This window comes from Halichoerus grypus, chromosome 13 (assembly GCF_964656455.1).
Source record: "Halichoerus grypus chromosome 13, mHalGry1.hap1.1, whole genome shotgun sequence".
Taxonomy (NCBI): domain Eukaryota; kingdom Metazoa; phylum Chordata; class Mammalia; order Carnivora; family Phocidae; genus Halichoerus; species Halichoerus grypus.
In genome coordinates, this window is record NC_135724.1 from 24,643,550 (window position 1) to 24,658,135 (window position 14,586).

The 14,586-nt window shown below is 37.1% G+C and overlaps 1 protein-coding gene across 2 annotated transcripts in view; it reads left to right on the forward strand.

Annotated features, from left to right (window-relative positions):
* The window catches only part of DYM (dymeclin), a 340,668-nt gene that overhangs the window by 137,496 nt on the left and 188,586 nt on the right, over positions 1 to 14,586 (forward strand). For both annotated transcript variants that reach the window (XM_036078200.2, XM_036078201.2), the window contains exons 12-13: positions 11,817 to 11,930; positions 12,906 to 13,000. In XM_036078200.2, the coding sequence (XP_035934093.1) occupies positions 11,817 to 11,930; positions 12,906 to 13,000 (209 nt within the window). The remainder of the gene's footprint in view (positions 1 to 11,816; positions 11,931 to 12,905; positions 13,001 to 14,586) is intronic.

Consider the following 14,586-nt stretch of genomic DNA (forward strand, 5'->3'; position numbering starts at 1 on the left):
TATCTTCTTAGTTTCATTTTCTTCTTTGGCTTCTGTCTTCGGCCATGTTGGAGGCTTAACTCAAATGTTTGGTGATCAATGTTTATTTAGAGGTAAGGCACTAAAAAGTTGATTGTAAGTTCTGTGTGTGAGCAGGACTTACTTGATTTTAACTTGCTCTACATGGTCTCTTTCTCTGGGCACTCTGCTCTCTGTAGGCCTTTTCTTTTGGGCTGATCAGTTTCTCACAGGGGGCTCTTCCAGTGTTCCTGCTGAGGGGTGTCTAGTGGAGGAAGGGGCTAGGGCTTTCACTCTTCACAGGATACAAACTTTTTTTTTCTTGTCTTCAATAGGGTTTTTGTGGCATGTTTACTCTTCTCTGATGATGTTCCATTAAAACTTTTTTTGTCTCTTACATGGTGTGACCATCATTTCAACTAAGATTTAGTGAACCTTGACACGGTAGAAAGGAGATAAAACATACAAATTTCCTGATTCTTGTGTTTAGCAAAGTACCACCAGAGAGAAAATATTAGTACTGATTTTCTCATTTTTATAGCATTTATCTTTAATAAGAAACAAAAACCAATATAATTTTTAAAAACATTTAAATTGAAGTATAAAATGTGCACAAATTTTGAAGGTACAATTTAGGAGTTTTTATGTAGGTCTCTACCTGTGTTATTACCACCCAAATCAAGTTACTGAACATTTCCCAAACATAACAGAAATGCCTTTTCCTGGCCAGTACCCCACAGCCAATCAGTGAACCACTATTCTGACTTTCACTCATCATAGTGTTGTTGAGATTTACCTGTGTTATTGCATCATTGGTTGGTTCTTTTGTATTGCTCGGTGCTATTCCACTGTATGAATATGCCACAGTATATTTATCCATTGTCTTGGTGGTAGATACTTGCTTTTTTTTCCCAGTTTGGGACTATGTTTGATAAGACTGCTGTGCTCATTTTTACACTTGTACGTCGGTGGACATAGGCACTCATTCTCTTGAGTGTACACCTAAGGTAGAATTGCAGGGTCAAGGGCAGGTGTGTGTTTAGCTTGAAGAGACAGTAATAAAACTGAAGTTGTGTCTCACCATAAGTTCGCAGTTCCACTCCAAGGTTGTATAGGAAGACTTGTACTTTTGCACAGAGAGTACATTCTTATTAATGGTCATCCAACATCACTGTTGGTAATATTGAAATTGTTTAGAGCATGCAGAGGCCAACATCTGGAGACTAAGAAAGGGGAATGAAAATGGGGAAGGGTACACGGCGGGTCTTTACCTATGTCTGTAATGTTGTATTTGCTTCAACAGCATGGAAAACAAAATAAAACAAGAAGTCACCAAAAAGAACTTTGAAGCAAATATGACAAAATATGTTAAGATTTGACAAAATTCAAGGATGGCTACACTTTTTTATTATATTGCTTTCTATACTTTACGAAAAAGTATTATATTTGGTAATTAAAGTTAGCATAGGAGTTTGCATTAAAATTAAACTTTACTGACTTAATTTAAAATTAAACTTTACTGACTGTAAACTTTACTGACTGCCAAAATGGTGATGGTAAGATAGGGAAGGCATTAGGTTTGTTCATATTCAGGCTCAGTTCCATAAGGACTTCAGGATATTCCAGATGACGTTTCAAATTCAGGTATTTAAATCTTTTTTTTCCCTCTAGAATTTGACTTTCTTGTTGACCTTTGTTTATTTTTATTCTTTTCCTTTCCATATGTAATAGTAAAAATGAGTAAGTAAATGTTTCTACCAAAGTTCTCTACATGGAATTATTAGCTGTGGATCTAATTGTCCATGAAATAGATTCTGGTATCTCATTTTGGCTTGAAGTTGCATTTCCTCATACCCAGTGATGATCAGCATTTTTTCATGTACTTTTCATGTGCTTATATATTGTCTTTTGTGAAGTATCTTTCCAAATTTTCCCTATTTTAAAAAATTATACTTTAAAAAGTTCATTTTAATTTTTTTTAAAGATTTTTTTTTATTTACTTGAGAGAGAGAGTGCGCACAAGCGGTGTGTAGGGGCAAAGGGAGAAGCAGACTCCCCGCTGAGCAGGAAGGCGGATGCGGGACGTGGGGCTCCATCCCAGGACCCGGGGATCATGACCTGAGCCGAAGGCAGACTCTTAACCGACTGAGCCACCCAGGTGCCCCAAGTTAATTGTAGTTTTTTTTTTTTTTAAAGATTTTATTTATTTATTTGACAGAGAGAGACACAGTGAGAGAGGGAACAGAAGCAGGGGGAGAGGGAGAGGGAGAAGCAGGCTTCCCGTCGAGCAGGGAGCCCGATGCGGGGCTCGATCCCAGGACCCTGGGATCACGACCCGAGCCGAAGGCAGACGCCTAACGACTGAGCCACCCAGGTGCCCCAAGTTAATTGTAGTTTTAAGAAAAATAGAATTCATGTACCCTTTACCTAGTTCCCCTTAGTGACAACTGTAATTGCAAAACAGTAATACAGTATCACAACCAAGACATTGGCATTGACATAGTCAAGATACAAGACATTTCCATCACCACAGGGATGTCCCTGTGTTGACTTTGTATAGCCATACTTTCTTTTTAAAAAACTGGGTTTTTGGGGTGCCTGGGTGGCTCAGTCGTTAAGCGTCTGCCTTTGGCTCAGGTCATGATCCCAGGGTCCTGGGATGGAGCCCCACGTCCCGCATCTGCCTTCCTGCTCAGCGGGGAGTCTGCTTCTCCCTCTCCCACTCCCCCTGCTTGTGTTCCCTCTCTCTCTCTGTCCCTGTCAAGTAAATAAATAAAATATTTTTTAAAAATTGGGTTTTTCTTTTATTACTGAGTTGTAAGGCTTCTTTATATATGCTGAATCACATGGATTTTTTTCCCAGTCTGTTAATGTAGTGCATTACTGTTCAAGTTTTGAATATTGAATAAACCTTACATTCCTGGGATAAATTGCACTTAGCCATGATATATTCTCTTTTTATATATATTTGGTTAAGTTTGTTTTGTTTTTTTTTTTTAAGATTTTATTTATTCGACAGAGACAGGGAGAGCGGGAACACAAGCAGGGGGAGTGGGAGAGGGAGAAGCAGGCTTCCCGCTGAGCAGGGAGCCCGATGTGGGGCTCGATCCCAGGACTCTGGGATCATGACCTGAGCCGAAGGCAGCCGCTTAACGACTGAGCCACCCAGGCGCCCCATATTTGGTTAAGTTTTGAGCTTTGATAGTTTGTGTCTTTCAAGGAATTGGTACATTTCTTCTAAAGTATTGAATTTATTCCTGTAAAGTTGTCCATAATTTTTTTTTTTTTACTTATTATTGTTTTTGTCTTATTACTGTTTTTTTCCTCTTAACCTTTTTATATCTGCACTAGCCATAGAGATGTTATTGCTCTTATTCTTAATGTTGGAATATGTATCATTTCTGTCTTATTCTACCTCTGGCAAGAGGGTTGTTCTCCCTCCCCTCCCTCCCTCCCTCCCTCCCTCCCTTCCTCCCTCCCTCCCTCCCTCCCTTCCTCCCTTCCTCCCTTCCTTCCTTCCTTCCTTCCTTCCTTCCTCTTTTGAAAGGACCAACTTTTTTTTTTTTGAAGATTTATTTATTTATTTTAGAGAGAGAGTGAACACACAAGTGGGAGGAGGGGCAGAGAGAGAGGGAGACAAACAGACCCCCTGCTGAGCAGGGAGCCTGATGCAAGGCTTGATCCCAGGACGCTGAGATCATGACCTGAGCAAAAACCAAGAGTCAGGTGCTTAACCAACTGAGCCACCCAGGCACCCCTCAAAGGACCAACTTTGGATTCCATTGACATTTTTTCTGTTTTCTTCTATTTTATTAATTCCTACTTTTTATTTCCTTTCTTCTTACTTGAAGTTTTAACTTGCTCTTTTTTTTTCGAGATTTTTTTTAGGTGGAAGCTTAGATCTTTGATTTTAAATCTTTCTACTTTGTTACTATAAGCAAAATATATGAAAATTCATAAGATTGATAAACCCCCAGAAAGATGATCAAGAAGAGAAAGAGTTACAAATGTCTATTACTGAGAATGTATAGGAGATCAGGACAGATCCTACAGATATTAAAAAATGTTCAGAGGATACTATGAGTAATTTTATGTTATAAAATTTAAGTGTTGAGTGAAATGGACAAATTTCCTTCACTCCCAGAAAAAAACTTAACCAAAGCTCACAATAGAAAAAAAATCAAAATAGTCCTGTTTCTTTTAAAGGAACTGACTTTGTAATATAAAATCATCCTAAATGAAAATTGTTGGCCCAGCTGATTTTACCTAAGAATTCTTCCGAAAACTGAAGGAAGAAATAACACCAGTCGTATACAAGCTCATCTAGAGAGTAGAAAAAAGGGAAATCTTTCCAACTCATTTTATGAGGCCAGCATAATCCTGATACCAAATTTATCAAAATTTGATAAAGGAGAATTTGATAAAGGTGGATCTTGAGTTGAGAGACAACAATTTAATAAGTGGCATAAATGTAATCATAAAGCTTATAAATCTAATATCATACAATGGAATAAAGCAAGGTAGCAAAAAGAATATATCTATGTCAATAACAATATTCCAGGAATGCAAGGGTAGTTTAATATTAGAAAATCTCTCAATGTAACTTACTAATTTAAGAGAGAAAACCCATACAATCATCTCAATAGATACCGAAAAAGGATTTGATAAAATTCAACACCAATTCATGATAAAACAGAGTTCTCAATAAAATAAGGGTAGAAAAGAAATTCCTTGTCTTAACAGAGTGTATCTACAAAAACCTATAGTTAAAAGCATTATACTCATTTGGAGAATTTTAGAAATATTTTCTTGAAAGTCAGAGCAAAGAGGATGTTCTGTATTACCACTCCTCTTCAGCATTGTATCAGAACTCTAAACAGGGTCATTTAACTTGAAAAGAGAGGAAATCTAAATGTCCGTATTTACAGGTGTTGTGATTAACTACATAGGAAATTCAAGATACTAATACTAGAACTGTTAGGAAAGTTGAGCAAATCTTCTGAATCCGAGATCCATATACAAAACAAATACAATTTCTACACACCAGTAACAAAGCACTTCAAAAATGTGATCTAGAGAGGCACCTGGGTGGCTCAGTCAGTTAAGTGTCCAACTCTTGATTTCAGCTCAGGTTGCAATCTCAGGGTCATGAGAATGAGCCCTGCATCAGGCTCCATGCTCAGCAGAGAGTCTGCTTGAGATTCCCTCCCTCTATGCCCCCCCCCAACCCCCGCTCTTTCTTAAAATAAATAAATAAATCTTCAAAAATGTGATCTAGAGATACTATTGATAATGGCAATAAAACTGCAGTGAACTTGGGAGTCAGTGTAACAGAGGAAGTGCAACATTTTTTATGGCAAAAATTACCTAAATGAAAGATATTAAATATGACTTAATAAATGGAGAGAGATACATGTTCACAGATAGGAAGACTCAGTGACAGAGTTGTTAATTTTGCTTTCAAATTAATCATTATGTTGAATGCAATCCTGATCAAAATCTCAAGGTTTTTGTGAGACTTGATCAACTGCAGTTGACCTTTGAGCAACATAGGTTTGAACCGTGTGGGTGTACTGATACATGGATGTTTTCAATAAATATAGTACTGTCGATGTATCTTCTCTTCCTTAGTAGGCTTATCACTAAGTAAATTTTTCAGGAGTCAAAAGTTTGACTTTTGGATGGATTTTTGGCTGTGCGGGGGGTTGGGTACCCCTAACCTCTGCATTGCTCAAGTGTCACCTGCAGTCCCTGAAATCATATGGAAGAACATTTTGCCTAGAAAGTTATTGAAGAAAAGCAGTGTGGAGTTATTCTATCAGATAAGACTAGTTATAAAACATTAGTAATTAAGTGTGTTTCATTAACAGTGGAATAAAAAATAGATAAATACAAAAAGACTTTGGAGAGTCCAGAAATTACAAACTCACGTATGGCAACACAAATGTATGACAGAAGTAGTAGGTAAATTGTGCTGAGATTGAGAGCTTGGCTTATCTAATAGGAAAAGTAAAATTAGGTGATTTTGCCCCACATACAAAGACAAATTCCTCTTGTGTTAATAAGGCCTAGATATAAAAAGCTGAACTTTAAAATCTCCAAAGAGAAATTAAAGGATAATATTTTTATGAACTCAAGATAGGGATTTAAGCATAGCATAAAATGTATAAACCATGAATAAAAACACTAATAAATTTGACAACATTAAAATGAAAAACTTTCATGGTTAATAAAGGTGAAAACGGGCGCCTGGGTGGCTCAGTCGGTTAAGTGGCTGCCTTTGGCTCAGGTCATGATCCCGGGATCCTGGGATCAAGCCCCGCATCAGGCTCCCTGCTCAGCAGAGAGCCTGCTTCTCCCTCCCCCTCTGCCTGCCACTCTGCCTACTTGTGCTCTCTATCTCTCTGTCAAATAAATAAATCTTAAAAAAAAAAAAAAAAAGGTGGAAACAAGCCATAGACAGGAAGATAGATTAGCATAATCAGAAAAACCAAAGTATTCAATAGAAAAATGGGCAAAGTAATAGAAAAACAGAATATAAAACCTGAATGACCAGCAAACATTTTTAAAGGATGTTCAACCTGATGATTTGTCAGGATCATGCTAATTAAAATAACTGAAATATTTTGTACTCATCAGTTTGGCAGAAATTACCAGCTCTGTTAAGAATTGGTAAGGATCTAGAGAAAGAGGACTCTCATATACTATATAAATGAGCAGAACCGCTTTTGAAAGGAATCTGGCCTTTTACATTCCTCAAATAACCTGCAGAAGTAAATACTCTACCTCCCAGCAATTCCATTTCCTGGTTGTGTCCTAAGACAAACTTTTTCAGAGATTCACAAGAGCTCATTTGAAAGAATGTTCATTGTAGCATTGTTTGTAGTGTTCAAAAATTGCGAACAGCTGATAACATAAATGAAATACTGTAGAACAGCTAGAATGAATGAAACAGAGCTGCATGTATTGATAATAATAAATCTCAAAAATCTGCATGGTAATGAAGTATCAAATTCAGGCTGCCAGAGGTTAGAGAATAGGATGAGTGAGGAGTGGCTAGGGGGCTTCAGGACGTCAGAAGCAAAATATTAACATTTGAGAAAACAGTGATAGATACAGTGGTGTTCTTTATACCAGGCTCTTTAACTTCTGTGAAATTTCTGTGATGACAGAAATCTCCAACTGCTGTCTGAGAAGGTAGCACTTGTAATGTGGCTGGTGTGACTGAGGAATTGAATTTTTAATTTTATTAAAATGTAATTTTAAGTTAAATACCTGCTTGTGACTCATGCTACTGTGATGAACACTGCTGCTCTGTGCTTTTTAGTTAATAGTGACCCAAACCTACAGTTATTTTATAAAAAAGAGCTATTCAGTGACTTTGCAATTTTGCTTCTTCGCAAACTCTTGGAGACTTGCTTATGAAGTCATTAAGTACTGAGAAATGGGTGGCTTAAAACGGGTGTTTTACAGATGGTTTTTCTTTTTAAAATTTATATGATTCCTGACTGAATTTAGATAATTAACGTTCAGAGTATGAAAATATGGAGAGTAAGGAGTCCCTGGTTTCTGAGTATCCTATAGTGAGATTTTAGATAGTAAGGGTAAGAATCTACATTGTAACATTGTTTTTACTAGGGGAAAAACTGGAAATAACCCCAATTTCCATTAATAGAAGAGTGGACCCAAGAAAATGTGGCCTATTGGTACAGTACTATTCAGTGCTTAGATGGAATGAAGTAGAGGTGATATTCAGATATTTAACTAGTATAGTACCAAAATCAGCCAGTAAGAATGGCATCAACCATGGTCCTTCATTGTGTGCTGTACGTTACTTGATGAACTCCCAGGAGGTCCTTGGGGAGTGGCTTGGGGCAACAGCTATTTATTAATTACCATAGAAGTATTCATTTTAAGAAATGATTAGTACTCTCAGAATTTGACATATGTGGTAAATACTAATTTTCATATATGCATCAACATGGGAGGTTACAAGAACATATTGAGTGAAAAAAAATAAGACGCAAATACCTATGTGTACTAGTGTCCGAGAGCTGCCATAACTAATTACTGCAAACTGGATGGCTAAAAACAACAGAAATTAGTTGTCACAGTTCTGGCGATTGGGAGTTCAAAAGCAGGGTGTCATCAGGGCCATGCTCTCTCTGAAAGACCTAGGAGAGAGCTCTTGCCTCTTAGTTTCTGGCGGCCAGTCCTTGGTGTCCTTGGCTTGCAGCTTCTATGTGTTTGTTGTGTCGTGGCCTTCTGTCATGTGGGTGCCTGTTCTGGGTCTCACCTCCTCTTCTAGGGGCACCAGTCATAGTGGATTTACGGTCCATGGTAACCTACTGTGACCTCATCTTGGTTATATATTTATGAAGACCCTGTTTTCAAGTAAGGTCACATTCACAGGTTTTGGATGACATGAATTTTGGGGGACACTATTCAACCCAAGACGCCATGGTATTGTTTTTATAAACTAGCAAATACACAAAGGAATCCTAGGTTTTGGAGGGAGTGTGTGTACATATAAAGCATTTGAAAGGGACTGGAAAGGTACATACTAAACTCAAGATAGTGGTTGATAGTGTACCCCCTCTTTGGGGGAATAAAATGGGATTTATAATCTTTAAAAAAATGAAATATTAACAGTTAATGTCAGTTGTGGGAGTATGGAGGTTAATTATGCTTTGCCTTTCTATGCATACTTGATTTTTTAAAGAGTTGATGTTACACAGTATGTTACTGTACTCTAACATATAAACATTTGGAAGAGATACATTCAATAAAACCAAATCTATATGGGGGGCAAAAGTTCAGGAAAAGACCTAGAACAAGTAATTCTCATATCCTTTTTGAGAAGGAAGACATTTTCAGATCCTTAAGGGGTTTCCTTCTACATATTCTTTGAGTTAGTTGACCATGAAATTGTATAATCAGGATACCAGTCTATGACTATTAAACTGTATGTCTGAATATTAAATACGGGGAATTGTTTTTGTAAGAGCCAGTTAAATAGGTTCTGAATAGGTCAGTGGCTACAGCTAAGTTACCAAGAAAAATTTTCTGTATGTTGCCCATTATGCATTGATATCCCATGGGAAGCTGTGAGAGCTTTATAACTAGTTATTTATAATTTTTCTTAAACACAACCAGAGTTTCTAAACAAGGATACATTTTTCACAGGAAGAAAAGAAAGTTTTATGTAAAGACTAAATTGGATTTCTAATTTTTGTAGTAACAATGTAAGTTTACTATGTGGATACCATTTAAATATTTGTTGAATGTTAAATGAATAAGACTACTTTAATTCAAAACATTTCTTCCATCCAGGTATATAATTGACACACACAAGCAGATGTTAAGAACTAATGATCTCTGTTTCAAATAAGGATGGCTTATGATAATTTATTTCTAAATAAAGGAGCTGAGAGAGGAGAAACAACTATACTCAAATGTGTGACCTTTTAAAAAGACAGAGACTTCTCTCACTAGTAAAGTGCCTAATGAGTATCCTGTGTTAGTATTTACTTGGAGACTTAAGAGCATTGGTTTTAAAACTTTTTGGTCTTTACACTTAAAAATAATTGAGGACACCAAATCGTTTTTTTCCTGTGGGTTTTAGTTCTGTACATTTACCATATTCGAAATTAAAATTGAGATATTTAAAAAATAATCAGGTCATTTAGAAATAATAGTTATTATAATAAACCCAATACATGTTAGCATCAATAATATATTTTTATAAAAAATAACTTTTTGTCCAAACAAAAATTTAGCAAGAAGAATGGCATTTACATTTTTGTAAATCTCTTTAACGAATTGCCTTAACAGAAGACTGATAGATTCTCATGTCTGCTTCTGTATTAAAATTGTTACACTATCAGCTATGTTATGTAGCACCTGAAAAACTCAACTATATACTCATGAGAGAATGAGAGTGGAAACTAATGTTTTGGTATTATCATGGAAAATAGTTTTGGCCTTGAGAATTCTCCACAAGTGTCTGTGGGACCCCTACAGGGTCCCAGGACCACATTTTGAGAATTGGTGCCTTAGAGAGTAAGTTAGCGGGACTGATCACTTCACTTCTTTATAAAGGTTCAACTGGCAAAACTCCTTATTTTGAATATTTTCAACTGTTATATGTTTTACACGTAGGTTCTCTCTTCTACTTGATGACAGCCATCCTTAGTCATGAATACGGGGGAATGCTTATACGTTTACATTTTTTACCTCACAAACAATATTCAGCTACCATGTAGTGGGTGTTTGCAGTATGCCAGCCTCTGGCATGAGCGGAGACTGCAGAACAGATCAGAGTTGGGTTATTTGTAATGGGGGGGTACTAGGTGACATGGGACTCTTGCCAGAGAGTGGAACTGAGTGAAAATCTATCGTGGGGGCACTCGTGTGCACTTGCATCTTTACTTTTTTTATTCTTCTGGTCTGTTTCCATACCCCCTTTCTCATTCCTCATATTATTTGGACTTTTTTGGTGGGCAGATTTACCAGAGAAATATCTATTTTAATGATTTTTTAGAAGAACTGAGATACAACCATATTATTTAGACTTAATTTTATTTTTCTGATTTCATGGATTATGATTGTGTTCTGTTGTTGCTTTTGGGTTTTGTTTGGTCGTCCTTATTCTCCTTCTCTTGAACTCCTTGATCTGTCATTTACTGTTGTCGCAGTGGAGAGGATGGGCAGCTAAGTACTTACATGTGTGGTGGTTTGTTTTTCCCCCAGAAGTGGTGCATGAGCAGTTCATGTTGATTCTTGGCATACTTCCAAGTCTTTGTTTGTATACTTGTGTGGTAGTTTCTCTAGGTATAGAATTCTAGAATCATAATCCATTCCTCAGAAGTGTATGGACATTGTTCTTTTGTTACGCAGATGTGTAGTGTTTGGGATGAGAAATCTAATGTTTGTTTGTCTCTCTTTTGGTGATAACCTGTTTCTTCTATCTGGGAGTCAATAAGATTTTATTGTATACTGTAAATTCAGAAGTCTTACCAGAATAAATTTTACTTTTTTTCATTATTTCTCCTCAGAATGTTGAAAGTTTTTCTTCTCCTCAACAAAACTTTCTCCTATTACTAATTTTTCTGTTTTCCTTCTAGTCTATACTTTCTGGAACTTTTATCAAGTAGACATTAGGTCTCTGCTTTTCTCTCATACTTTGTCCTTTTGCCTATTTATTGCTATTGTCTGAGAGAACTTTTCAATTTAGTTTTTCAAATCACAAATCTGCACTGTCCAGTTTTTGTCTCTCTCTGATGTCCATGTTACATATCTACTGTGGAACTGCACCAGCTTAAGCTAGAAAAGAGATCTTGCTTACTGCGGCCTGGAGGTGAGCACCAGAGCTCCCTGCTGTCAGTAGCCAGAACAGAATGTGGTGCGGATCTTCTGGATCTTGACTTATTTGTGTTCTTATCTTTTCCTGAACACAAGTATGAAGGTTTTCTGTGGTTCTTGGGACAGCTCTACTTTTCAAGAGACTCCTCAGTTTTCCTGTTTTCACTTTCTCCTATTTTTTTGTCTTGCCTTTGTGCTGTCCGTCTTTCAAATACATCTCCTTTTTGTGTACTAATGTTTTCCAGATCTCTTTTCTTTTCTAGTTAGAAGGAAGGAGGAAAAAGAAGTGAACACCTTAGCACCTGTTTTGCTATCTTCAGAGTCTCACAATTCACTTTTATACTGTTTAACTCACCTTCAGAGCAAAGCCGTGGCTTATCAGAGATTGAAGACATGGATAATCCTTTTTTCCCTAAAGCAGTCATATTTACTTAAATTTTTCTTCCCCATTACAGATATTAAAAAATATTACTTGGTATTCAGAGCGGGTTTTAACTGAAATTTCACTGGGGAGTCTTCTGATACTGGTTGTAATAAGAACCATTCAGTACAACATGACGAGGACAAGAGTAAGTATTCCATAGCTATTTTTTTTTTATCTTTATGCATATAGTACAATCAGGCCTGTAGTTTAAAGCAATCTCAATATTTAGAGTATTAACATGTTCATGTAATACGGTAAAAGAAAATATATCAGATGTGCATATAGTCACTGAAATATGTGATACTAAAGTAATGTGTATAGTGTCTGTTTCTTAATATTTAATAGATAGTGTGGATTAAAGATATTTTACATGAAACAAAATGGGCAGTGGGGCATATTTAGATAAAAGATGTCTGTCTTTGCTAGATCAGTAAAACTGATTTGCCCACTAAAAGCAGCAACAACGAAGTGTGTGAAGATATGAGCACAAGGAAATACGAATTCAAATGGAAAAGAAAAGTAGAACGAATACTTTAAAGAGTAAAAGGAAAATTTTAGCTGGATTGTATTTGCAGTATCTGGGAGCAAATTTCAGTTCCGCTCAATAGAGAAGCAATATACAGAATTCATAGCTCAGAGAAGTGGTCAAGTTTACTTCACTGTTTTCAGTTATTTCCCTCAGTGAGGCTAATGTGGATACATGTGCACAATCTTTTAGCTTTTATCTGAAGCTCTAGGAGTCAGACATGCTTAAGAATGGAGACTTTGTTGATTTTGGAAAGATGATTGTGGTATATATGCTACAGTCTGTGGAACCGTGAGGTTCTGGAGCAGCACACTGTAATTTAACATTAATATTTCTGCAGTGAAATACTTCCGATATCCACCAGGATAGGGATAATGAAGACCACAAATAGCAGCATAATCTTTTGCACCAGATGTAACTTCCAAATATGTGGTAAAAAAACAGAATTTTCAGGATTTTCGAATTAGAGAAAAGGGATCGTGGACCTGAACTTTCTAAAAATCAGTGACAGTTGAGCTTACATTTGCTTCCAGTTAACCTTGCTTCATATGTAGAGAAGACTTGGTCTGTTTTCACCCTTCTGTTACCTTACAGGACAAGTACCTTCACACCAACTGTCTGGCTGCTTTAGCAAACATGTCGGCACAGTTCCGTTCTCTCCATCAGTATGCTGCCCAGAGGATCATCAGGTAAATAGGAGCTTTAAGAGAAATACCACATTTTTGCCTTTTGGCTGACCCAGTGGCACGGGTACTGTGGTGGTCCCTTTTTAATGTTATGCACAAAGAATATCAAATTTTCCTGCTTAATATTTATCACCTTCTTATTTAGTTAAAAATACCTTGTCCTGCTTTGTTTTCTAATCCAACTTCTTGATCAAAGTTAATTGGATTTACTTTTCCATCTTTTCGTAAAATCTAATTTTAGGCTTTGTGTGTTAGCATTTTACAGAGGAGCAGGTATATTTCTTAGTAACGCAAACTAAATCTTCACGTATTTGCAGAGCATCACATTACACTTTTAAGAGAGGGTAGCTGTGTTTGTTTTAGAGACTTCTTTTCATAGCAGTTTACTATTAATTACTTTCCTATTACTGTCGTAACAAATTACTACAAATTAGTGTCTTAAAACAACCCAAATTTATTATACAGTCTGTAGATTAAAAGTTCCACACAGACTACAATCCAGGTGCCATAGGGCTGCATTCCTTTCTGGAGGCTCTAGAGGAGAACCTTTTCCTTGCCTTTTCCAGCTGCTAGAAGCTTCAGCCTTCCTTGGCTCTCAGCCCCTTCCTCTGCTGGCAGAGCCAGCAGCAGTGAGCTGCTGAGTCCTCCTCACATCTCATCCCTCTGACCTCCTCATCTGGTTCCCTCTTCCACGTTGAGGATCCTTGTGATTGCCTTGGCCCTCTCCGGGTAACCCAGGCTCGTCTCCCCATCTCAGGGTCCATGGCTGAATCAAACCGCAGGGTCCCTTTTGCGATATAAAGCATCCACAGGTTTGGGGGGTTGGGAGGTGGATATTTTGGGGGTAACCATTACTCTGCCTGCCACAACATCACCAGAAGCTCCTTCCTGTCCCTTCTCCACCCTTTGCCAAAGATATGCTCTTTAAGGGTAGGAAACCTATTAACAAATGATGAAGGAATATTGTTTGCAGGGGTTTTTTTTTGTTTTTTTTTGTTTTTAACGTGTGGGTACTTTTTGGTCTTTAGGTAGATTGTCGTAGTGGCTCTCAAGTAGAACATTTATAAGTCAGTGAAGTCAGATTGTTTCTTTTGGGTCTTGTTTTTGGAGCACTGCAGTTCTGATGATTAGGTCTTGTGTTGCAGTCATTGGAGCTGATCGCAAGTCCACGTCACTTTTAAACTCTTGATCTCACTTTCCATCCGTTGGTTAGAGATGCTTATTGACCTGGCCTCATCTTTAACAGTTACTCAGCATTAACTTATGTTCTTGGTCTCTATATTTATCCTCAGAATTTAGCAGAGGCTATTTCCAGCGAATCACTGTTTTATTTAGGTCTGGTCTTAATACTATATTGGATTACTTTTTGGGTTTGTACTCGAGTGATTGTCTATTTGACTAACTTTGTACCAACACTAACATGATGACTTAAAGCACACATAGTATCTCCTCATAACTCCGATTCTTCCCGGTGTTCTGAAGAGTCTTTATTTTCTAAATATTAATTTTTGTTACTATGCTGTAGTTCAGAGATTTAATGAGAGAGATTTAATGATACTGTGCTATTTTGCAGTCTATTTTTGGGTGTA